Source organism: Calypte anna, chromosome 5 (assembly GCF_003957555.1).
Source record: "Calypte anna isolate BGI_N300 chromosome 5, bCalAnn1_v1.p, whole genome shotgun sequence".
NCBI lineage: Eukaryota > Metazoa > Chordata > Aves > Apodiformes > Trochilidae > Calypte > Calypte anna.
The window spans coordinates 7448154-7473546 of NC_044250.1; the positions used below are offsets into that span (position 1 = coordinate 7448154).

The window sequence follows — 25393 nt, forward strand, 5'->3', positions numbered from 1 at the left end:
AACTCTATAAGTGCAAGGAAAGCAGAAATTCAGATATGTTCAATTCTTACATCGAGCAGTCATTATTTAGTATATGCTTTGCAAAAATAAGCCAGTTGAAATTCTTCTTTGCATTTGGGTGTGCTAGAAGGCTCAAGAGCATCACAGCTTTAAAACAATAACTATCTAGGAATGAAAAAGCAGAAGAGCAGTCTTAGGGACAGTTTTTATCAAGTCTGTGTCTCAGTTCTATTCTTTAGCTGTTTCATATTTAAGCTGTTTCACTTTAGATTTCTCTGTATTTTCTGCTTTTAGTTTCTCTGTTTTCATATCTGTTCTACAGTTTTCTCTTAGACAGTATTTTAGACAGACGGGATTTCCAGAATTACCCACTCGTAACAATCTGTAGAAGCTTTGGATTTGTTTCTTTTGCTCTTTGGAGATGAAGAGGAGTGTGGATGGGAAAAAAGTATATTTCTTTTTCTTTTTTTTTTTTTTTTTTTCCAGACAGTAAATTATAGTAAACTTGATCTGATTGTAAATTACTAGTCCATTATCTTTCTGAGCAGTAAATATCCCCACCAGTAAGACTTCCATTTTGGGGGGAGGGGGGGGGAACCCACAACAAAATACCCCATCCTCTTAGGTTCATGAAGGTCAAGATAAGCAATAAATTTCCTCTTTATCCATATCAATCTATGCAGTCAACTTTCCTGAAGTTCCTTGAGAGGTTTCAACACTTGGGGCAGTGTTTTTTATGATCTGCTGGTGTACAGAAAGTAGAAGAATTTTGGCTTTTCCTTAAATTTAAAGGAAGAACTGTAAATATTGAACCAGTGTGATGTGCCAAACTTCCATAATACAGGCTTGGAGTAGTTTATTCTGAAAAGGAAGCTAATGAAATAATTGACCTCATTTCCATTTGGAGCAGTCTGTCTACAAAGAGAAGCAGGCACTTTTATTCTACATAAAGTGCCTAGAAGAGTAACAATACTTCTTACTTTAAGCATTTTTATATCCTGGTAAAAAACAAAATTAAGAGATATGCTTCAAAACAGGTAAGTAAATTTTTTTGATTATTCAAAATTTAAAAATTTAATTGTTTACACTGGATTTAAGAAAACTACAGAGACAAGCAGTCAACTGGTAGATGAAATTCTGTGCTTCCAATAAAAAGGAAATCTGAGATTTGAAAGAAAAATAGATGGGATAGATTTTTTTTTCTAGAACTATATGAGCACTATATGAACTGTTAATCATTATGAATAGTTATTTGAAAATATTTTTGCATCTTATTACACCATATTCATCTCATTGTGGATGTGTACATGTCTAAATATATTTACTTACGCATATCTTTAGATATGAACCTGAAATTTAGATTTTAATAAGGCTCAAATAGTAGTGCACACCCTTTAGAGGTCTGTCCACATCTCCTGTGGTCCTTTAAATTAATGTAATTCCATAAATTTTCCCACCAAAAGAAAGTAAAACAACAAAAAAAAAGTTTTGCCAAGTAAAGATTGTGCCCTAAAGAGGATCAAAATTAAAATAAATGTGTTTAAAAAATACTGAAAGTGTTGGTACTTCATTATTTTTTTAAAAACATATCTCTCTTACTGTTGTTTTGAGCACTTTGTTACAGTACTGCTGTAGTTTTATACAAATGAAATGTAGCTCTGTCATCTAGTGCTCTCATATGCTTCTTTGCTACTTATTGCAACTTCCTGGGCTGTCAAGGACTATAATGGATTTTAAAGCTTATTGGCATAGTTCTAGTAGGCTGTTCATGCTTCTGCTATAACCTCAGGACTTATATGTTGCAGAAATAAATGGCAATTTCTCCTCATTATTATTCATTGGGTAAGAGCATTCAAGATTAATGTGTGCTCTGATGGCTTATTCATTAGAACATTCACAAATCTTGAAAGTTTCAAACTTCTCAGCAGACACAATTTGTCCAAAAATTTCTAGTACAAAGCATAGTTGTTCTGAATTCATCCTTCAACATTAATTTCTCTAGTAAAAAACCTTCATCCTGTCAAGCAGGGAACATACACAGTATTTGTCAAAAGTGGCTAATGACTTTTTATGGCTAGATGAAAAGTCAGCTACTTCAACAGCCTTATGAACTACTATTTTCCATCCCCTAAAAATAACCAGGATAAACATTTGCAATGTATTAATTAGCAGCTCAGTTTACTTTGTGAATGATCCTACAAGAAAAGGAAAATCCTGTGTGTCCTGTTATTTATTCCAGGAAAATAATTAATCTGATTCCATTTAACATATGCCAAGATACGTTAAATGTAGATATGTAGAGCAAGTGGGTGGGTAAATGCATCACAGCTCCCGAGTGTGTGTTGTGGGAACTGTAACTTTCACAGAGCTCAGCTACTCAATTTTTGCACTATGAGGGACCTAACAGGCCTGATGGTCATATGATTTACTGTATATATAAACAGCCCTAAAACTGCTCTCTCAACATATCACCAGCTTCCCATTTTAGCTAACAAGCTATAAACATTTCTCAGATGTTTATAATGTTTTCTCCTGCTATGTTCCTGTCCTGCAAATAGCACCCCAAGTCATTCTGCCGAGCAGGATGCCATAGAGCATTTCAAGCCATCTCTGTGGCATGTTGCATTTCCATACTTTACAGTCTAGCACAGTATCTTTAAAATGGTTGTCCATTCTTTTGTTATTATTTATTGATTTTTCCAAATTTTACTATATAATATTTTGCTGGTTATTACAAGGCCAAATGTATACATTAATATTGCATATTTTACCAGTTGTGCAAATTACATAATCAAAGAGAATATGGAAGCAACAAAAGAGAACTGAGGCACGAGAACGTGCATAAAACTTCTTACAGCAATGTATAGGCTGTCATGAGAAATGTTATTTTCTCTTATGCTTGCTTAAGTACTCATGTCTCATGTGAAAGAGAAGCTTTAGTTTTCACAAGACCAGAATAATTCTTTGTCAATAGATACTACCACAAGATGTCAGAAAGAAAAATGCGAGCCCTTGAACATATGACTCCTATCAACTGTGTCTTTAAGAATCACTGCTTATTCAGCCAGCTCTCTGATAAGCAAAGACATTTTTTGTCACTTACAAACTCTACCAGAGTATTTTATGTCAGCCAAGTTGTCAAGGAAATTTGCTGTAATGCAGACTGAATATTTTAAGATAAAATAGATGTGCAAACAACAAGGAAATACTTTTAGAACAAATTCAGCTTACTGGATTACAGCTGTTAAGTTTTATCGTAGAGACTGATCAGTTTTCTTCAGCAAGGATACTTCTGAGTGTTGTGCTTACATACCATTTTGATTGCAATTAATACACTATCTCAATAGTCTCACTTTACCTAAATCTCACCTTACCTAAATTACAAACAAAACATTCTGCTTAAATAAGTTTTCAGCTTAATAAGAAAAAACTGAAAAATTTGCTGCTTGAAAATAAAAAAAGAATATTTTGATATCTTAAATCCTTTTTTTCCTGTTTATGACTGTCCATTAATAATTTGGGGTTTTTTTCTTTTGCTTAAAGCTCTAATTCTTTGATCTTGCCAATAGACTTGCCAATAGATCTTGGATCAGTTCTGAGTTATATTACAGCACTTGCTGCTGGAAAAATGTTTTATGCAAACAAAACTTTATTGCTCATGCACTTTTTTTAATGACTATTTTGTTTAGCCATTTAGTAATTCTGATTCTGTATTGAAATTGTGGAATTATGTACATTTAAAGAAATTGATAATTACCTTGGTGAAGTCCAGGGATTATATCTCTTTGATCTAGTTCATTTATGGGTTTCAGTGAATTTTAAGCAATACTTGAAAAAAAAGATTCCAAAAATTTGTAACTTAAGCAAAGCAGATGAGGAGAAAGCATACACTGATAAGCTGGAATTTTTAACAACATTTAGGAATAAAAATATATGCAGCTCACTCAGAAGATGAGAACGATGTGTTAGCCAACACAAGCCTTACACACCCTATGAATCATAGAATCATAGAATTAGCCGGGTTGGAAGGGACCTCAGAGATCATCTAGTCCAACCCTTGACCCACCGGAGGATGTAGAACATCCAATGTGAAAAGATACCGAGTCACTAAAAGCTAAAAACTGCCTCAAATAACAGTAAAGCCCAGTTACCAATACATTTTTAGCATGTTATTACTATCTGAAACAGATTTCACTTTGGCTTTGTTGGTCCACATTCATGAATTTCAAGGTCAGACATATAAGAGCTGGGGTATTTATGTGTAATAAAATTAATAAAATTAATTCCTTGGTTTTCAGCTGTCTTACTTTAAAGATTATCCCAGAAAGTTTTTAAATTGTCCTTAATTAAGGATAATTAACTCTGTTCAGGAATATTTCAGAGAAGAATGTGTTCGCTGGGAATTACTCCTTTGTCTCAGGAGTCTGCACAGAGACACCTTTCATCTTGAACAAATGCCAGCTATGTTAATTAAGAAAAACTTGAAACACAAATGAAACTGCACTGCAATATTAGGTTAAAATCCCTTCAGTAATTTCTTCAGATACTTCATCCAAACAACACTTCTCTGGAGAAGTTAGGGTCTTAGACTTCCAGGTTTGAAATGTTGCTTTACACTCTTACAGTACCATTACTGAATTATGGCTAACCTGCACAGACATATCTGTATGGAAGGAAGACAGTTTCGTTTTTCAAAAGCATAGCTAGGATTTAGGTAGTAGGCACTGATGTCTCCACTGTTTTCAAGAAGTTAGATGTCTAATCACATCACATTTCTTAAAATCTCCCCCTAAGAAACAAGAAGCAAAGGAGGAAATTTGTTTTCTCTGGAATTTACCAGTGAATTTGGACTGAATCACATTTGGAAAGATTGACTGATCTGCCCCAATATATCCTAAAGTTTAGTAACACAGTTATTCAAAACAAGTTAATTTCACCATTTTGTATTTGATTGCACATTGAACTGATTGCCTTTTGAAATTCATTGGTTTTCAAATGAAAAAAGATTTCTTTTATTGGAGTAAAACTCCCTATATTGCAAGATTTTAAATTGCTAAGAAGTATTTCATTGCTTACTAGCCAAACTTCACATTTAACTGTGTATTACAATAATGCTGGAATAGGTGAACAATAGTAGAAAGATAAGAGTAAAAAAGCATAGAGAAGAAGGCTTGTTATTATTTCAGTAAGAACTTGCTAAAAGAACTCTCCCATATCGGATTTCTGGCCTTCAGCTTCATGTTAAACCAGATTACAGCCAGTTTGCTGGGAAAAGAATTTGTTTGCTATAACATTGATCACATCCAGGCAACAACTAACCTGATTACCTAGATAATTACATTATTGATCAGCAGTTCCTTTGATCAAATGTCCCATCTTGGCTGTGCCTAGTTTATCATAAATTCCAGGTTGTTTTTTGTTCTTCATATGTTTGGTTTTATTTGCATCATTTGGAGTCTGATGAATCCAAATAGCTCACTTTGTGTCTTTTGATTCTGTAGCTCCAGTTGCATGTCTGAGAGATGCACTGATCTGCCTTAGCTATTGATCTCTCCCATTGTTGGCTAATTTAGCTATTTGGTTTTGTGTAATATTTAGCAATTCAAAATGTAACTTAAACACAAGAAGAAAAAAAGATTGGCTCTTTCGGAACAATCTAGGATTGCATTCAAAGTCAAATATAAAAAGCCATTCAAAGCCAATACAAAAGCTTATATTAAGTAAATCTATATTAAAAACTTGTGTGATATAAACAGAGGCAGATTTTTTTCTCGTTTTGTTCTAGAAAATCTACAATGTTTACTCATATCTTAGACCATTATTGATGAAAAAACCTAGAGTGATTTCATCCAAAAATCTGGATTTTTGATGAACCCTTTCTTTGCTACACATCTCTGATTTTTGTAAGAACAAAAAAGTACAGACATGCTGCTCTCATTACAAAGCAGAGGACATCGGTGGCATCAGATGAAAATTGCTACCACATGGGAATACAGATAAACAGGCTCAGAAAATGTGAGACATCTGCAAAGAGGGAGTAAAAATTATACAGAGAAGACAGTATGCAATGGTAAAAATGGGTAATGTAAAAACAGCTCCAGGATGCAATCAAAATTCTCTTCACATGGGACTGCACTCACCCCAGCTATTCACACTGGGTCTGCCCATATGCTGAAAATTGCCAGCCAGGTATGCAGTATCTGAAAATTACTGTCCAGTGAAAGAGAACATTTTAGAACACTGCCCTTTAGCACTAAAATCTTTCATCCAAGTAAGACAGATGCATGATTGTCCCTTTTTCACCCACAGAAACAAAGAGTTCACACCGAAATGGTCCCTAAGGAATCAAAAAGAAGTAAAACCAAGGGGATGAGAAATAATTCCTTATTCTGCAACTTGGCAAGTTACCTGAAGTGTTTATTACACAGCCTCTCTGAAAGTAAGCTGTGAGATAAGGATTGTTCTCAGTGTTACGTTATAAAATGCAGGGATATATTATTAAAGACCTTCAAACTCTCCAAATGAAAGGTAGTTCATTTTGTCTCATGTTTTCTTCTCACAATGTCAGTTCTCTAGGAGACTGTGTCCTCTGCTAAAGTTATCCTGAAGGTAGGGACTGTTATTCTACCTTTCATATTTTTCCTCACCTTTACACGTCCTTAGCATCAAGAATCCTCCAGTTCTCACCTTATAATCTTCTGTCTGGTTCTGACAGCTCCTAATTTCTCATTTCTTTCAGTGCTGGATCATTTACTTGAATCAGTTTTTAGAAAAAGTCACCTTTTTGCAGACTTTGACATGTTTCTTCCTTCTTGTCCAGGAAATCCAAGACAAATTATTTTCTTCTGAAGGTTTTTCACTATTGCATCCCAGTTCCTCTGCATTTTGATCAGAGATGTTGTGCTCTGCCTCCATTGCCAGACTTGTTTGCCACTAACTATTCCAAATATATCAAGAACCACCATTCTACTTTCACTCAAATTGCCTTTTATGCATGGAAGGAATTTCTTTAATTAATTTCAGCTGTGAAATTCTTCTCTAGAATTCTAAACAGCTGCTGTGCTGTCCCCACTGTTAATGAGCTTTGTCTTCATAAGACTGAGAGAAGGACAGGCAGGGCCATGCTGGCTAAAATTGTTCAAAATTGGTTTTCAACATGCAAAGCAAACTGGACAGCAGCTCCTGAGTGAGACTGATTGTGGTGTCATTTCCCCCTCCGCAAAAATTTAATCTGTCTGGCTAATGAGAATGAGACTCAGCAGGAGTAGAAGGTATTGACTTTCCCACTTTTTTGAAAAATATTGTTTTGTGGGGTTTTTTTTCCAAATTGACTGAAGCTGTTTTGTCTGACTTGTCATTCTTAAGTAATTGTCCTAGTAGGAGCTGTACATTTCAACCTCCTGCCACCTTTGGAAAATTTAGGCTGGCTGTCAGCTAGAGAGATGCAATCTGACATTCTGAACCCACACACAGTGTGAAAAATTGCTTTGATCAGGTTGTGTTTATAATTTGAAGTAGTAAAACAGAATTCTTGCTAATTTTGGTTAAGGCATGATATATTGTGTAATCCATAGAGAAACTAATTTAAAAAACACTGTAACCATAAAAGCAGCTGTTCCACTGAGTCATTTTTCCAACATGCAACTTAAAGCAAAACAGTGAAAAAGCCTCTGACAGTTGAAACTAACTTGTGTTGATACAGTTATGGGGTAAGAGCATTTTGGGAAGGTGGGGAAAAACATCTGAAAACTCTTCTCCACATGCATTTTATACCAGAAGTTTGGAAAGACAAAGAGCAAACAGACTGGACTTAGCAAACAGAAATAAATCCGCTTTGCAGACTTATTGGTACCTAAACTAAATGATGAAGAGTTAGATATGTACTGATAGTAAAAAACATTTGCAAGGATTAAAATGAATCTAATATTAGAAGGGAGGGAATTAAGGCAATGAAATACGATACTTTAGTTGAAAACTTAAAAAAAAGCATGCCACATATGTGCCTGTGTGCATATGTTCATAGTTTTGTAATTATAATACAATTCTGGAAGAGAAAATAGGAAGATCTGCTAGAGGAGTTGGAGGAAGTTGCACCACATAAAAGGAAAATAAAGAAAAAACAAAATGTACTGTAGGCACTACTTTTGCATCAGAAGAAAGCTAAGTGAACAGCCTTTTTCATATTTAGAATGACCCTTCATTCCACCCAGCTTTTGGAGGGAAAACATAAAAAGAGTTCTATCAAGATGAGCTGTATATTGAATTCCAAACGAGGTTAGTTTTATCTTCACTAGGGGAAAAACAAGAGTAGAACATCAGATGCTTCTGGTGTATGACTGTTCAGGGACCAGAATTTAATATTTGTAGATATGCAATCCAGAGATGTTTACTTCTCATATATGCCTTGGAGATGCAGAGCTCCAAAGAGCTCAAATCACAGAATCATAGAATTGTTTGGGTTGGAAAGGATCTTAAAGATCTAGTTCCACCCACCCTGCATGGGCCAGTACACCTTCCACTAGACCAAGTTGCTCAAAGCCCCATCCAGCCTGGTTTTGAACACTTCCAGAGAGGGGGCATCCACAACTTCCTTAGGCAACCTGTGCCAGTGTCTCACCACCCTCAAACTAAAGAATTTCTTCCTAATGTCTAACCTAAATCTCTCCTCTCTAACTTTTAAACCGTTTCCCCCTCTCACTACACACCTGTGTAAAAAACCTTACCCCAGCTAAGATATCAAAGATGTGACATGCATGTGTTTTTCTTGTTTGCAGATATCTCAATAAGCTTGCTGTCCTTACTTGTCACAGCCTGTGGTCTTGCTCTATTTGGTGTCTCGCTGTTTGTGTCCTGGAAGCTTTGTTGGATCCCTTGGCGAGAGCATGGTCTGCCATTTGGGAACAAAGACAACAAACAAGAACCACTGAACTACACAGACACAGAGACCAATGATCATGACTACAGTGAGGATTATCTGGGGCAGCCTACAGTCTATCCTGAATCCTCCATGAAGATCAGCCACACCTCCCCTGATATTCCTTTAGATGCTCAGGCAGGAACGAAGGAGAACTGTGTACACAACGTGCGAATGCAGCGTCAGACCACTGAGCCAACCTCTTCTGCTCGGTCAGTAACTCCAGTTTCTTTCTGATATTAATGAATAGAGATACAGCCAAAAGAGCACAGCTTGATTATCTGGTACACTGATCTATTAAAAATGTATAATGTACTTGACACTTTTTTTTTTTTTTTAAATTACACAAAAGTTACTCCTTGAGGTGCACAAAACTCTTAGGTTAAAATAACAGAATCACAATGTTATTTCAGTCTTCTAGCAACTATTGTCTCATTTTTACCTCTCCCTCAGAACCTGGACAACACAGAGCACTGTGTGTCCCTTAAAGAAAGCACCAGAACAGCCTAGATTTAGCTTATAAAAGCATATTCATTTACACTTAGCTCTCATGCTGAACACTCAGTAATTTCTCCTCAAAGATTTTTAAAACAGCCAAAGAAGAAAAGTAGGGCAGGCTAATGAAACACTTGCAAGAGTTAGAAATAGGATTAAAAATCATAGATTTTAGCTATAATAATGACTGGGGAGGAGGTGGGGGGTTGGGAAGTGACTGAACAAGTCATTGAGGTCTCCAGGGGAACTGAAGAGCCAGTCCAAGAGGGAATAGGAATGAGGGAGGATAACAGTGTGTTCAGGGGCAGGTGATAAAAGGATTATGTTTCACACAGTGAGAAAAAGAAACACCATAAGAAGAGACAGTAATTCTCTGAGCCAAAGCAGATGCACTTCAGATGGAGAAGGCGCACACTAGTCCAGTTGCTCTTTGCTAGCCTCCTTTCTGTTCATCTGGGAGTTTAGCCAAAACTCTTGCCTGCAGGCACACCTGAATGTGGGTAAAATGACAGCAGCCAGTCACCAGTTCAGTAATTGCCAGTTGTCCAAAATGTGTCTCAGGCAGAAATTGAGAAGCGCCCAAGAAAGCACAATGCTCTGCAGCAGAAGGCCCAAGCTCCTCCTTCTTAGATTAGCATAAGAAAGGCACAGCCTCATGTTGCTGTAGGAATCTATGGGGAGGCCAAAGCCATAATTATGGATCCCCAGCCTTGCACCCCACTTCATGCAAGGTTGAATTCCTACTAGGACTAACAGTCCAGAAGTATGGTACAGGGCTGGTGCTGCTCTGCTTTCAAACTGCTGGGAAATAAGTATGTCATGAGATAATTAACAATAGATTCATATCTGACATCTCAAACAAAGAGCTCTCGTTTGTCTTTGATACTGTGAAAGTCCTGAGTCAGACACAAGTTTCCTCTGCTACAATAGTGCAGCAAAATTCTGATCACCAAATGCCAAAGGCACAGTATGAACACAGAACATTCATCTCACAAGAAGCGGCACCAATCCACTCTGAAGAGAACTTGTCTCAGCATCCTGAGTGTATGGAAAATGTCTTCAATCCTGTGAAACTCTGCAGATTTGTTCCTGGTCTGGCTCTCTCCTGGTCTGGACTCCTGCCCTATACTGTTTGCTGATCCATGCTGTACTCTTTACCCCTGTCTTTCATTGGCCCATACTTCTGCACAAATCTTCTCCAAAAGACTCATTTCACTGAGCAGGAGGATTCCATCCTCCTTGTACTGCATTTGTTCCCTTTTGCCTCTGCTGTTTTCTGGCACAGCTGGGTAGTCAGGCTGGGCTTTCTGGTGTGGCCACAGAGACCAGACACTTGCCCCTGCTGCAATCCTTGCCAGGCTGTCTCTCCAATGTCCTCCTTTTCATGCCTCCCCAGGATGTTCTGAGCATCCCAGTGCAATGAGGAGCTGAAGGACTGAACAATAATATTTGGGGTTTTTTTGGTGACATGATAATATTTTATCATGGAAATGACTAATGTATAGCTATAAAATTGTGTATTTATTATGCAACAAGAGAAAAAAATAGGATACTGTATAAGAGGCTGTTCCTGTTTTAAGAATACATAAACATATTTATAAGTAGTGAATGAACAGTGATAGCAGAGGAAATATCACTGATTATATTCAACATAAATAGCATTGAACTAATCCTGTGCTAGCATTTTCCATGTGCTCTCTGTTCAACCACAGCTCATCCTATTCCAATACACTGAGTTGTTGCTGCATATAAATAGGACAATAAAGAGGAATCCAGCTCATATAGATTAGGATTTTACTTAATCCAACTTTCACATCCCACTACCCTGACAGGGTTTGTAAATTTGATTTCTGTTATCATCTCATGAAGTGGAACTTTCAATCAATTTAACTGAGTGATTCCAGATAATAAATTTCACTGGACCAAAGCTAAAAGCAACTTTCTCTCCTAAGAGTAATGAAACTAAAGGAGCTTTCTAGCCAAAGTACCACAGAGCTTATTACATCAGGTATGAGAAAAAAAATGAAACAAAACACAAAATAGTTGTTGAGGTGGTTAACAAACCATTTCAGACAGAACAGTTCACTTGTAAATGAAGTAGTCATAGAGATCAACAAGTGAATGCAGAGATGTCAGGAAGCATCCTTCTTTGGCCAGATTTATTTTAGCACCAGAAATCAGCAAGCTCAGCTGGTGCATTAGGCCAGATCTTGCTGCTTTTTACATAAGACAATTCTTTTAATAGGCATTAATCCAAAAGAATCAGTTGAAAATGGTAACTGATAAGAACAGCTACAGTTTAGCAGAACATTATACTTCCCAGTAAGGCAGATCCTTTGGATCTGGAGAGCCGTGAATTCACATTTGTTACTTTCTTTAGACAGGTATGGAGAGTGCATACCTCTATCTTGAGACACCAAACATGATGTGGCATGAGCAGTCTAATGCTGAAGGAGAGCTCTCACATTGGGTATTGCGGTTTATCACTTTATGAGAGTAAACATCTGACCCTGGTGTACCTTATAAAAACATGGCAAATAAGAACAGGGTCTTTGGTGTGTGTGCACCGATTCTTATCATCCTCAACATATTCTATTTAAATTATTTCATTTTCACTTAAGGCATAATTCAATCAGAAGACAGCTCAACCTCTCCAATCCTGACTTCAACATCCAGCAGGTTCAGAAACAGGAGCAGCTGACGGGGATTGGCCGCATTAAGCCAGAGCTGTATAAACAAAGATCAGTGGACACAGAGGATGGGCGGAGGAGTAACAGCAAAGCATGTGGAAGACTGAACTTTATCCTCAAATACGATTGTGATTTAGAGCAGCTGATAGTGAAGATACACAAGGCCACCAACCTGCCAGCAAAGGACTTCTCTGGAACTTCAGATCCATATGTGAAGATATATCTGCTTCCTGATAGGAAAACAAAACACCAGACTAAAGTGCACAGAAAGACCCTAAATCCAGTATTTGATGAAGTTTTTTTATTTTCTGTTCCATACAATGATCTGAATGCAAGGAAACTCCATTTCTCTGTGTATGACTTTGACAGATTCTCCAGGCATGACTTGATTGGCCAAGTGGTAGTGGATAATTTTTTAGATTTGGCAGATTTTCCCAGGGAATGTAATATTTGGAAGGACATTGAATATGTCACCAATGTAAGTATTACAATTTTTATTTCTGAGATTTTTCTTGTTTCTGATTTTATTTCCTTAATCAGACTACAACTGAAATTGTCTGTTAAATTTATGAGGGAAAATGTTCTCTTTCTCAAGCTTTGACTTTATTTTTCTAATTTTGCCTTTCTGTGTTTTGCATGACTTGCCATATAAAATCCAGCATACACCAATCAGCCAAGACTGCAGATTTGAGATTTCTTGTGTAGTGATCTTCAGTCCTTCAAAAGACTACATTCTCATAAAGTGAGATAACATTATATCTGTAATCCAGGCAAACTAAGTTTGAACAAGTCCATTCCATGATAGCAATGAAACACACTGATTTGGTGTAACTCTTTGTTTGGCATCACTTTGTTACATTGGGAAATAGGAAACATAAAAGTCTTTATTTCTGTTATCAAATTCCATACAGGAATCCAGTTAGTTATTAGGTACAAAACCACAAAAGCTGTTCATGGAGCTTTCCTCTCGAAGCATGAGCCAACTTCCTTGCAATGGTATTAGAAATTAATCTCATGCATCTCATGGAGAACAGACTTTCCATGAGAATGATAGATTACAGAAATCCACAGGGATGAAGCTTCTAGTACCAGGAGTCAGTAAGTATTTCATTTGCTATGTCAAACCATGTCACACTCAAATGAAGTGAGCCAAAGAAACCAAACATTATGAACAGTAATATCAAAGTGTAAGTTTGCTCTCTTCAGAAAAACATTTAAGCATACACTTAGCTGAGTGTAAGAAGCCATAGAAAAGTTAAGGGCAATCTGAGACAACTACTTTCCTGAAGCCAGACCCTGACCTTATATATCTGTGGTCTGGTAGCATGCTGTATGACAGACCAAATGGATTAGACTAACTTTTGTTTGGAATTTCTTTTTGAAAATTGATACTGTCCATGTTTTAAGGTGATTTCTCAGTGTCCTTAGCCAGGGCTATGTGTCTATGAAACATGCAGAGCACCCATTGCACAAACCTTTCCACACTAGGGTGGAACTGCAGCAACAGGATTAGCTGCAGTGCTCCCTGCTGGAGGAACAGGTGGGGATGGACACGCAGAGAAGGATGAACCTGCCTTTTCTGTGAAAAGTTACTGCTCTTCTGCTACAGGGGGAAAGCTAGAATCTGACAGAGTAGATGACAATCATTCCAAGTGAAAGCCCCTGCCTTAATACAGCATTAGGTGTCCCAAGATCAACTTTTCAGTTTTACAGTCAACTGAAAGTGGAATGTACACACACATACATACAAGTCATTTTTCCATGCTTTAACTCAGGCAAAAGACTGGCTCTGCTCTTTTCTTTTTAATCACTTTCCCTTCCAAATTCCAAAAGTGAGGTGGCATATAGTTCATCTTCAGATTTTCTTTAATCTCTGAAATTAAATTCAGGACTGAAACATGAGTCTTTTATTAATTCCTGCTAATATTAATTCCTGTGTGAAGAGTAACCCTGTTTATCTAAACAGAACACATGAATTGCCATACAGGCTCATCACTGGATTTTCAGCTAACAGGGACCCTTTCAATGCAAGTGACTCATAGCACATAGGAAACACAATCCAATTATGGCTAATGTGAGTTCTGAGATAAGAGTATTGGATGATTGAAAGTGTGGAGCACTCAGCTCACTGATTAATGTTTCCAAAAATGCAAAGGTTGGAGATAACTCCATGAAGTTATGATAAGGCCTCTAAGCTCTAACCAAGTTTGAGCTTATTTTCTTGTCTGGATAGATTTCTCATGGGATGACAGCAGAAGATGAATCCTACAGGCAACTCGGTGAAGCTGTCCAGAAAGTTTCACAATAAGATTCATCAGGCCAGCAGGCAGTGTTGGTGAAACTCTGACATAAATTTTAGCAAAGGTTTGAGCACAATTCGGCATTTTATGATTGCAGACAGAAACTGTGTCAACTGTGGCAGGTTTTCAGTAAGTGTATCTTCTAATGTTTTGCTCTTTCAAATAAAAATAAAACAATTAGAGAACAGACCAACGCTGGGCAAAGTTAATGAAGGAAATTCACTTGATGTGGATCAATGAGTACAGCACAGGAGAGATCAATCAAGGTAGCATGCTAGAAAAAAGGTTGGTCCTACACACAGCTACATGATAAGTTTGGCAGACTTCTGAAGAGCACATTCATTTTAATTCCTTGTGCATCTTACTACACTGCATAACCAGCATTCCCAAGGGCCTTTATTTTACATACTCCATTTTATTACGTTCTAATCCAATTTGACACAGTAATATAAGAGAATGTATCAAATCCTTTTCTGCCCAGCAAAATGCCCTACTTCAAGTAAGCACTGAAGATCATGCCTGAAATGTCAGCTTTACTGCAAACAATGCCATTAAATTGAATTGTTTGTGCTTCCTTCACTTTTCTAATAACACTGGAAATTTTTTTTTAATCCAAAACCAATAGTTTTGATTCTCTGGAATATAACATCTGCTGCCATCCCAGAATTTGAAGTTATTTCATAGCACAGATGTGTGTCAGCATAAAAATTTTCTACACTCTCAAAAGCAATCTGCCTTCAAACACAAATCTCCAATATCAAAATGATTGTTTTTCTAATCTCAGGTCCTCTGAGCATAAAATCTTTCTCCTGTAACACTGACTCTTTTTCCAACCAGAAAAAGACAGCAGTGGGGCTTTTAATGGAAGAAATAATTAAGTGGGTCAACTTTAGCTGAACATGAAATTAACTAGATAAGCTTTCTGCATATCTACCAGGCAGATTACTCTGGTTTCTGGCTCATCGAGAAAAAAAAAGTCTTTATGTTTAGGATGAGTTTCAGTAAGTTGATATGTTTTGTTTAGAATCCTCTAAATCATATTCAGGATATTTTTGTTTGGTTTTGTAATAGACTGGTGGTACGTAGACTGATGGAATGTTTTAAAGAGCAACAAGTTGCTAACATTTCCTTGACTGCCATCTTCAAACTCTAATGTGATCAGGCAAAAATACATGGTTTCATTGCAAAGTGATAGAAACAACTGTGAAGGACTTCAAGCTGTCAAATAGTCCACTTCAGATAAAGGAGAACCTTCTCTTGAAGAAGATGCTAAGAATCCACTTCATAACTTGCTCTGCACCCAAAGAGAAAAAACTTTTCTCAAAAATTACTTCTTAAGGATCACCTGGGAGCTATGGAGCACAGAAAAGGATTTCTGTGATCTGGAAATCTCACTCTCCTTCATACTGGCCCTTTGTATTCTCAAAATGGCTTGCTGTTTTCACTTGCTAAACAGGTGATCTTTGACAAGAGGAGGGTATTTAAATTTGGCCTCCACCTAAAAGAGGGGAATAATGGGAGTGGGAAAGAACAGAAGAGATTTCCACTCCTAACTGGGCTGGCATTTTTCATAATGACTACTCACTTTAGGAGGAAAATGGTACAATGAAAACTGTTATTTTTCCAAATGCCTAAGCTTAAACATACAATTTAAGAAAAATATAATTCATAACACCTCATTGTCACCTTTCCCTCATCTGACCCTGAGGCTGAATATCCCAGACTAACCTGTTTTTATGATTCTTTCTAGAATGTTCTGTTCTCAAAGGATAGTTACAAAAAGATATGCAGTGATTATGCACCTAATATTCTATAAACTACACATACCATATTGACTGCTACCATTTAGCATCACTTTATAGTTTCTTTGAGGATCTTTGCTGTATCTGCCTCCTGTGCAGGTGTGAAGCAACTTGAACCTCTGATAAAGGTGCAAGCAGTTGGTCAGATTCAAATCATGCTTTACTCTTTATCTGCAAGCAGAGTACTACAAAGGATTGAAAAGATTACTCTTTTTTTTATTATGGCTATTTTGAAGTCCTGCTTTTGTTTCTAGCTAAAGAAAGAGAAGAGTGTAGCATCCAGCCTCCAAAGTTAAAAAAACTCCAAGTAAAAAATGAGAGTAAAAATATAGAAGAAAAATATTTCCATTAGAATGAGAGAAGATATTACAGAAAGAAAACCCTGGGTAATACATACAGAATTTGAGCAATAATATATCACAGACTTTAAAAAATGTGTATGGTTCAATGAAAATCCAAAATATAGTTATGGAGTGTTCAAAGCTATAAAGAAACACAGGCGATATATCAAGTTGTTTACTTTTACATATGCTAGAAGCTGTGAAGCCAAGAAATCAATTACATCCCTTTTTAAGAATTCTCATATATCCTTTTAGGATATATATAGTCATCAAGAACAGGACAGTGTGTCAGATAATGTTGAACTCTTTTTGCACAGAAGCAGTAAACAAAATCCCATTTTAAAAAACAGTTAATCAAAGTTGCACATTGGTATCCATGCTTCTGTTTTCACAGAGCTAAAAGCAGTATGGTTATAAGTATTTTAAATTCTGCATTCTAGAAGTGCTAATTGTTCACTGCTGTTGTTCTCAAGTTTGCTCAAGAAAGATAGATTTAAGATTCTGTATTTTTAGGCATTTATGTTCTATAACTGAGATGTAGGTGAAATCATAACCAGAAGGAGTTTTCAAGTTCCCTTCTTCAGAGATACTGATGCTAACAGTGGTATGTGAGGAAGAAAGACAAAAAGAAACAAAATTGTTTTAATCAGCTGTATATGGGAAACACAGTAAAAGTCTAAAATCTTTAAATCTGACCAAACCAAACAGATTTTCTGCAGTTCAAGCCTATTCTGTCCTCAAACTGCAAAAATCTTCCCCAAACATTGTATTACCATTGCAGGACCACTCCTGCTAAGAGTCTGTGAGAATTTAATGTGTGCCAAATGTAAAGGCATAGCTGGATGTCATAATCCTTAGGGCCTACATCCTCAGAATTTGAGGAAAATATTCTTCCTCTTTGAAAGAAATAGGTAAATACTTTCCCTATACTGAGAAACTTACTCAGACAAAAAGGATGTAAGACATGACACTACTTAATAGCAGAAATGAGACCAGGTCCATAATCTGCAGATTCCTCCTCCCAGCCTTAATCCATTCTATGCAGTGATGCTTCTCTTCTTTGAGAGTGTTCAGAGACTGCAGCTGGCAGAAAGTCAACTAAGTCCACCTACTCCAACTTTAAAAAACATTTAGCTTGTCAAGATATTTTAGTCAATATTTCTAAAAACCCTGTTTTGGCAAGTTGCTGGGTTTATAAAAGTGATGGCATTGAGCAAGATCTCAGAAAGGCATCTAAAATGTTTACAATGGTAACGAAAGATTTTGAATCAACTGTTTGAGAAGGAGTAGAAACAACCCAAATCTCTGGCTTTATGGATAAATTCAAATCCAAGGCATCACTGTTAAGTCCCATTTCTACTTTTTAGGACTGTAGCTGTAAATGGGAAACAATAGTTGTTCTGGGGTTTTTTTGTAATACAGAAAACCTATCTGCTATTAACAAGTTCCATGTGTTTAAAACAAGTAGGCCTTGGCATCAGGGAGTCAATCTGTTGCTCATGTGGATGTCTACATGTTTAATTGATTTGCAAATGCAAGTCTCTCTAGAAAAGATAGATTTGCAAACCCATGTGTCCTGCCCATATTATAGGATGGTAAATGTTGAAGAAGCAACAACAATTATTTCATGGCTATGCAAAATGAGGCAGTAAGCACAAGAGGCAGGATTCACCTCACTTCAATTTTCGATTCCTTTAAAAAACCCAAAACAGCCACAATCAAACCAAGACGTATTAAAAAAATACAGAAACCATAATTGTCTTCAAGAAGCAGGATGTTGCCTTTAAGATCAGCAGATGTTCATCTTCTAAGTCACAAATGACACTCTTTGTTTCATGTTTTCTGTCTATTATTACTTAATTAAATGTACAGGGAAAAAACAACTACAATGTGATGAATCATTTTATAGGTGGAAGATTCTGAAAGTCAGAGATCTTTAATCCTTTGGATTTCTAAGGATCACCATAGTAAGGATGAAAAAGAAATTACTTAGCCATTAGCATCAGCACAACAGATGTAGCAGTCGTGCAGTGGAGAACAGCTGCAGCCAGTGGTTTTCCTGTTTTTTACACTTTTTAATAACCACGTATTTAAATGGGTTCATTTCCAAAAGTGGGCTTTTCCCTTTGTCTATGTATTTTCTTTTTACATCTAATGATTTTGCTAAGTACTTTGTAGGAGAAGATTTGTCAAAAATGACATATGTCTAAATGATTAGAAGACAGCACTCAGTGTAACTAAACAAAGGACAGCTACAGTCACATATTATTATATAGGGTAGAGATAAAATATTGAAATGTGTTTTCCAAAAACTTAAAAGGCAGCAGATGCCTAATTCTGTCTGGAGCAATTAGGTATCTGTGAAAATATATTCAATAAAACTTGGAAGGTTCTAGATTAAAAGAAAGCCAAGTGCTTCGAAGACTGATGGTCTGAGATGCAACAAGGCTGGTCCCAAGTCAGAGGTACAAGCACTCCAAGCATGGCTCTGAAATAATGGTGACTGTTCAATGCAAATGATGGCCCAACAGCCTTGTAACTCCATCGACATGGTCAGAAACATGATGAATCTTGTAATATCATTGAAGCCTCAGCTAACATTTACTAGGGTTTTGGGACTAGTTTAAGAAAATGATAATTCAGGTAATTGTGTGTAAGTGCATGTGCACAACACTCCAGAACCTGGAGTGTTGCCATCAGGGTTGACAAGTGAGCTTTTTCAGTCTGGAGCACTCACACATCATTAAGACTAAAATAGCTGTATTAGGGTGATCCTGGCTGTAACTATCCTGCACATAATTCGAGATTAGACTCCGCCATAGCCTTTTTTCTACAGGGTTATATAACTTCCATTTTAAACATGTATTTATCCAGGCAGAGAAAAAAAATCACTACAAACACACATTTAATTATTAAACAGTTTTGGGAATTCTTACTATGTCTTTTTTGCTAGCAGAGGTCACAGGAAGCATTTCAATGCCTTACAGATTTATCGAAATTTCAGAAAAATACTATTCTTTAAATTGATTTCCAATATTTGGAGCCAAACTTGAAAGCATTTTTCCCTCTGAACATCCTGTTCTTATATGAAAAGCCGCAACCCTTTTTTAGTCTTTAATACCCACAAGATATCACAGCCATCAGGCACCTTTCTCCATCAAGTATTTCAGAGTTTTACTGCTTTCCTCCGTGTATAGTCTGTTTACCCACTTCTCATGTAAATTTAAGCATTGAGTGGCCTTTTTTGTTGTTTGTGTTATATACTCAGGAATTAACCCTAAGTATGCTTCTAACTCCTACCAGGACATACTGGGTATTTGTGCAGGGGGCAGCATGGCTACTTGAGAAGCATCTCCTGCACCCCTTACCTGACAGGCTGGCATTCTAACACTACTTAAAGTGTGTGCTCGCTGGGGTACAGTCCTGACTTCATCTTTTCCCATACATCCATATCTCAGGTAAAGAGGTAGAAAAGAAAGTGCCACTCTACACAGGCTCTTCTCATCAGAAGATCTGTCTGTCCCCCTTCAAATGCTTGTTGAAGGACATAACCTGTCTCACATTGTAACCATCCAGCATTCCAGGAACTGTAGTTCTTGGAAAGCATGGGGGTTTTTGTGCTTACAGAGTAAATTACAGAGCTTGCCAAAATCAAGAAAAGGCTACCCCATTTGCTAAATAATCACACGAGTCTTCAGACCTTCCATTGCCTTTGTTGGGAGAAAACATTAGAAGTTACAGCTAAGGCTTGAGTCGTCTGGAGGAGAATGACATCTTGCAGGAACAATATGTCCTAATTATAAAGCTTCTATAGCTTTTCTCCTGAAAGGCTAGGAGACTTTTAGCAACCAATCATGTAGTTTGAAAGAAATAATAGATGAAACAATTGAACTGACATAAATGAGAGTAGAAGCTTTAAAAGAATACATTTTGTCCAAGATTTGGTTATATGTTCAAGTGTAATACCAGATATTGCAGAGTCCCTTATTCTTCCAGGGAGGGCTCAGAGATGGCAGTTTTTCTTTCTCAATCCCCAGCCCTTCAGAGCATGAGGGCACTTCTGAGGCTTGTAGAGAACCTGGCTCTGATTACTGCATATGCATACTACATAGCTATGCTTTTCCATTCTTTCACTTTGCAAAAAATAGATTATATGGCAGCCAAGCTATCTGAGAGAAGAGGGACAGAAAGGTGTCATTCTTCCATGGCAATTGAGCTATATTTCTGAGAGCAAAGCTAAAGAAACAATGGTGAGACTAGGAGACCTATAGCCTGACTAGAAGCTTTTTTATCAAGAGTTATTAGTCCCAAGTTTGCTACATTTTTTTACAGCAGAATTCTTCATTTTAACTCACTATTTTATTTAAATTCTCCTCATGCATATACTTGTCTCTAAATATGAAGAAAAATACCTGTGTTTGTGTATGTGTATGAAGCACAGTGTTCCCTGAAAACAATCCAACAGGCCAATGCAGCATCACTTTGTGCTTGCCTGGGTGGGATTAAATGTCAAATTTATGAATTCTGCACTTGTCTTCACAAACGCTGAAAGATAATGTGCATGCACACTTGAATTCCAGAATTAGAGATATAATAACTTCTTGTGGCCAGTCCCACTGAAGTCACTGGAAGTATTCACATGGGTAAATGAAGCATACAGTCATTTGCAGTGCCTGAGCCTTCCTATGGCTCCTTAAGAGAGATTTAGAGTATTTCACACCATGTGCTTTGGTGAAGTGACAGGCTGGAATGACGAATTGCATTAGCAACATCTGTGAGATCATGACATTTGAGATTTGTACAGCTACGTGACTCTGGCACTTTGTTGCTTGATTAAACACCTTGCTCTATTTACTCAAGAAAACAGTAGCCACAAGCTGGAGCTTATCTTAGTGAGTGCTCCATCACTTGCTGCTCCTTTCATCAGACAAACTCAGAATTAAAGCTACATGGACCACGGGAAAGATTTCCAGCTAGTGATGGCATCTGGCTTGTGTTGGGCAGGGAAGCAGAAAGCTACTGACAGTTGGAGTCTTTCACAGTTGATATGAACTATTGGGATAAAATTCCCCACTCAGATTCTTGGTCCAAATCTGGCATCTTAAAAACAGCAGTTTATCAGAGCATCAGAAAACATAACCTTGCCTGTCAGGCAACCTATTACTAACAACCACAGCACAAGTGGCTGAAATACACCACTCCTCCTACCTAACATTTCCTCTTCCATTTCCTGCATTAAAATTCTAAAATGAGCAGTAAGTAGGAGATTAGCAATATCATGAAATATCTAGCACATTCTATTAATAGAGAAACTACCACCCAAGCACTATGCAAGTTAGCACCAGAGAGCAAAAGAACAATTCCCACACTGTATTTTGTATATTTGCTTTCAGAACTCATAGAGCTCTTTATGTGTTTTCTTTTTAAAGCATGCTGGGTTTTTATAAATATTTTTTTAAGTCAGCTGTGGTTTAACCAACCATCTCATCTACAGTAGGATAATTTTTCTGGACAACCCCAACAATAGAATAAATATGTATGCAGTAAAGGGAAACAAAAGTATATACAAAAAATATAAGAAGAAAAGAGCAGACTTTGGTTTCAAGCCCCCTACGAAGTTATTTGTGATCATCAGGAAGAAAGGAATCACTTTAAAATAATGAAAACCTTTGAATATCTGTGCTCCACTGAGCACAGAATCTTCCAGTAAATGCTAATCTAACAATACACTTCACTCTGCTGGGACAAAATTTTATGGAGGTAGAAATGAGTAGTACTCAGCATGAGATCTTTAGTGTAAAGTCAGGGAAAGAATTCTCACTGAAGCTCAGATTTCATGTATATCCTCTTATTAGACTTTGGAAGTAGTATCTTTTAAACAGCACATGCAATAAACATATGCAATAATTTAAGCAAATCAGCTGAGATGTACATCAGAAAATTCCTGGAATAATAAAGCAAGCGAATTACCATCCTTTTATTCCTCTCTGCAAAACAAATACATGACAATGACCTGCTCAGCAAACGTTTAAATCTCCACCTCTCCCAGAATTTGGTAGCTATGAGTCAGCTATCAGTTCTGGTCTTGGAGAAAGCAAATAGAAATTTCTCATCCAAAATTACCCGAGTTCTACATGCACATCTTCCCCTTTTGGCTGCCTGCAGCAGTGCTAGTAGAATGAAAACCCCTGACACATTCATTTCAGTAGCTCATCAGTCTTTCTCATTTGCCAGCTCCTTTTCCAAATCTTCACTTTACCCAGTATACAGTGTCAGCATTCTTGAGAAAGCCATGAGGAGCACTCCATTCAACACAAAGCTTCTATTATAAAACAACGTGTAAAAAGCTTTCCATGTTATCTATAACCATGACATTTTTGTGCCTGTATATACTTATATTTTAAAAAATCAAAATAAAAACAGTAGATACAGCAGTAGATGCTCACTTTCCTCACTCCCATCCAGCCACTCTCTTGTTCTTCTCAGAAATCGTTTATTTCATGAAACTTTTCAGTGCTAAGGCACCACACACAAAAACCCATACTGCCTTCCTTTTCAGACAGTCTAGCTCCAAAAGTTATGAGTCAGAATACTAAGAGGTAACTGCACTAAATTCTTTCAAAATCACATTTCCTTCCAAAAAACTGAAGTCTAGTATCTAAAATCACTGATGATCCTGAAAGTTACAGAGTTCTAAAATTAATTCACCATGTAGGCCAACTCAACTCACAACTTTGCTTTAATTTCAAAATTATTGGATTATTTAAATTACAGGCAACTAAAGCAAGAATTCGAGAAGGTATCTGAGAAACTGCAAGGTAGTTTACTGAGCCACTCACAGACTTTCTAAAAATACAGCTTTTTTTCCTACCCATAAGGTAGTATGTACAAAACAGCACCAGTTATTCAGAACATAAACATAACCAGGTAGAAGTCGGGGCAGCACCCCCAGACTCACCCCACACAAATGCAGATGATGCCATCAGGAAGAGAGCAAAACAAACAATAGAAAAGATTTTTTTCCTCTCAACTGTATTTCATATGTAGCACATGTAAAATAAAACAAGTTAGGAGAGAAGTATTCTAAGAGAAGGAAGTTCTGTGACTCACTTTTATGGATTTAAAACACTAAAGTACTTCTGTATTTAGTGCTTTCTCTATCTCGCATATTACACTTCCCTCTGTGCACTCTTTAAAAGAGACACTATGTTCATTAAAGTGGTCTTTAAATGGTCTACAGTACACACCTAAATATAACGGGGAGGCACGAGCAGATTTGGTAGGGAACAAGTATTACAGAAAAAGAACTGTTATCACACTCTACACCATCACATTTTCCCCAGCTCTTGCTGTAGACACCTTTTCTCTCAGTCCATTAGCTGAATAAGACTTTCAGTGCAGTAGTCTCTTTACCTTGGCTGCTTCAGTTTGAATTTTTCTGTGATTTTCTTTTCTAGATGACCCTTTTAAATAAATTACTAAGAAGTAAATGAAATTTCTATAGAAATTGCTTTACTATCGTTCAAAGTGGGTAATTTTATAGAAAAGGGTTACCAGTAAAATCATGTTGCAAAATTTAGTTGTGCTTTCAGTCCAATGGAAAGACATGTTTTTTAAGCCATATTAATCCCTTTCCACTGTTTCTCTTATATTGATACTTTCTGTGTATAGTGTCTTTAAGTCTGGCATGGCAAGGGTGTTACTGTTTATACAGGTGACAGATCAGAAGGCAACATATCTGTGTTTAGTTACACCAACTTAACAGCAAACAATCCAATTTCAACGTCAGGGATCCCTATGAGGAAAAAAAATCACAAGAAAACTCAGGAAAGGTACCTATTTGAAAGAAAAAATAACTTTAAATCAAGATTAAGAAAATTTCTGTGTACCTCATAGAAAAATCTAGGAGAAATCAGTTCATAAAAGTGTTCATCTTTCCCCACTTGCTAAATGGGCACCAAACTTTAGGAAGCTGCACAATAGCAAATAATGCTTTTGAAGCCTGCCTTAGGTATACCTCTTTAACAGAGGTAATAATTCTTTTATTACTTTTTAGTATGATGAAGAGCCAGAAAGGATCAAAGAGAGAAAGAGATAAAGGGCACACCAAGGATTTCATTGAACTTGGATTTGATATCCACATATCACGAGAATTTTTAAATTATTAGACAGAGTTTGATTTAATGGCAATTCAGTCTTCACTAACAGTTCTTTTAGTTGTCTCTGAAAGGAGCCCGTTACATTTGAGTGGTCAAAATCTATGAGGAAAGTGCTGCTTTGCTGCCTGTTTACAATGAACAGGAGCTTCTCTAGCTTCTGCATTCCTTGCACTGGAGCCCCGAGTAGAATGATCCCCTCCTGGTCTTCCCTGGGTGCCTACACAACATGTGTATAGCAGGCCACCATATCTTCTCTACTGAAATTTGACTTGGGATGGAATTAGGCAGCAGATGGCAAAATTCAACAAGAGGTACATGATTTTTTAAAAAAATTATTAAAATTTAAAAAAATTAAAATTAAACATATCTTGGAGAAAAGCTCACATGGCAAGAAAGATGTGCTACTGAAGCATAGATTTTTGACATTAGCTTTCTATTTTTCAAGCCCACTATGTTATTTAGATAGCTCTTTTTATCATGTCAGTTTCTTCAAGAACAAAACCGAAGAGCAAACTTATTTAGACTGAAAATTGATTCAGATTTATACAGACACCCTTTCTTTATCACACATTTTGCTAAGCTTGAGTAGCAAGGAAGTCAGTACAGAACACTCCATGTAATTATAAAGAATACATCTACAAAACACTATAGGTGCTTTTTTTTTTTTTTCCCCTGACACTGTGACTCTCTCC

At 36.9% G+C, this 25393-nt stretch overlaps 1 protein-coding gene across 1 annotated transcript in view; it reads left to right on the plus strand.

Moving 5' to 3' along the window:
* The window catches only part of SYT9 (synaptotagmin 9), a 53718-nt gene that overhangs the window by 17374 nt on the left and 10951 nt on the right, over positions 1–25393 (plus strand). Inside the window, exons 2-3 of the mRNA XM_030451246.1 lie at positions 8775–9126; positions 12031–12577. Coding sequence (XP_030307106.1) covers positions 8775–9126; positions 12031–12577 — 899 coding nt within the window. The remainder of the gene's footprint in view (positions 1–8774; positions 9127–12030; positions 12578–25393) is intronic.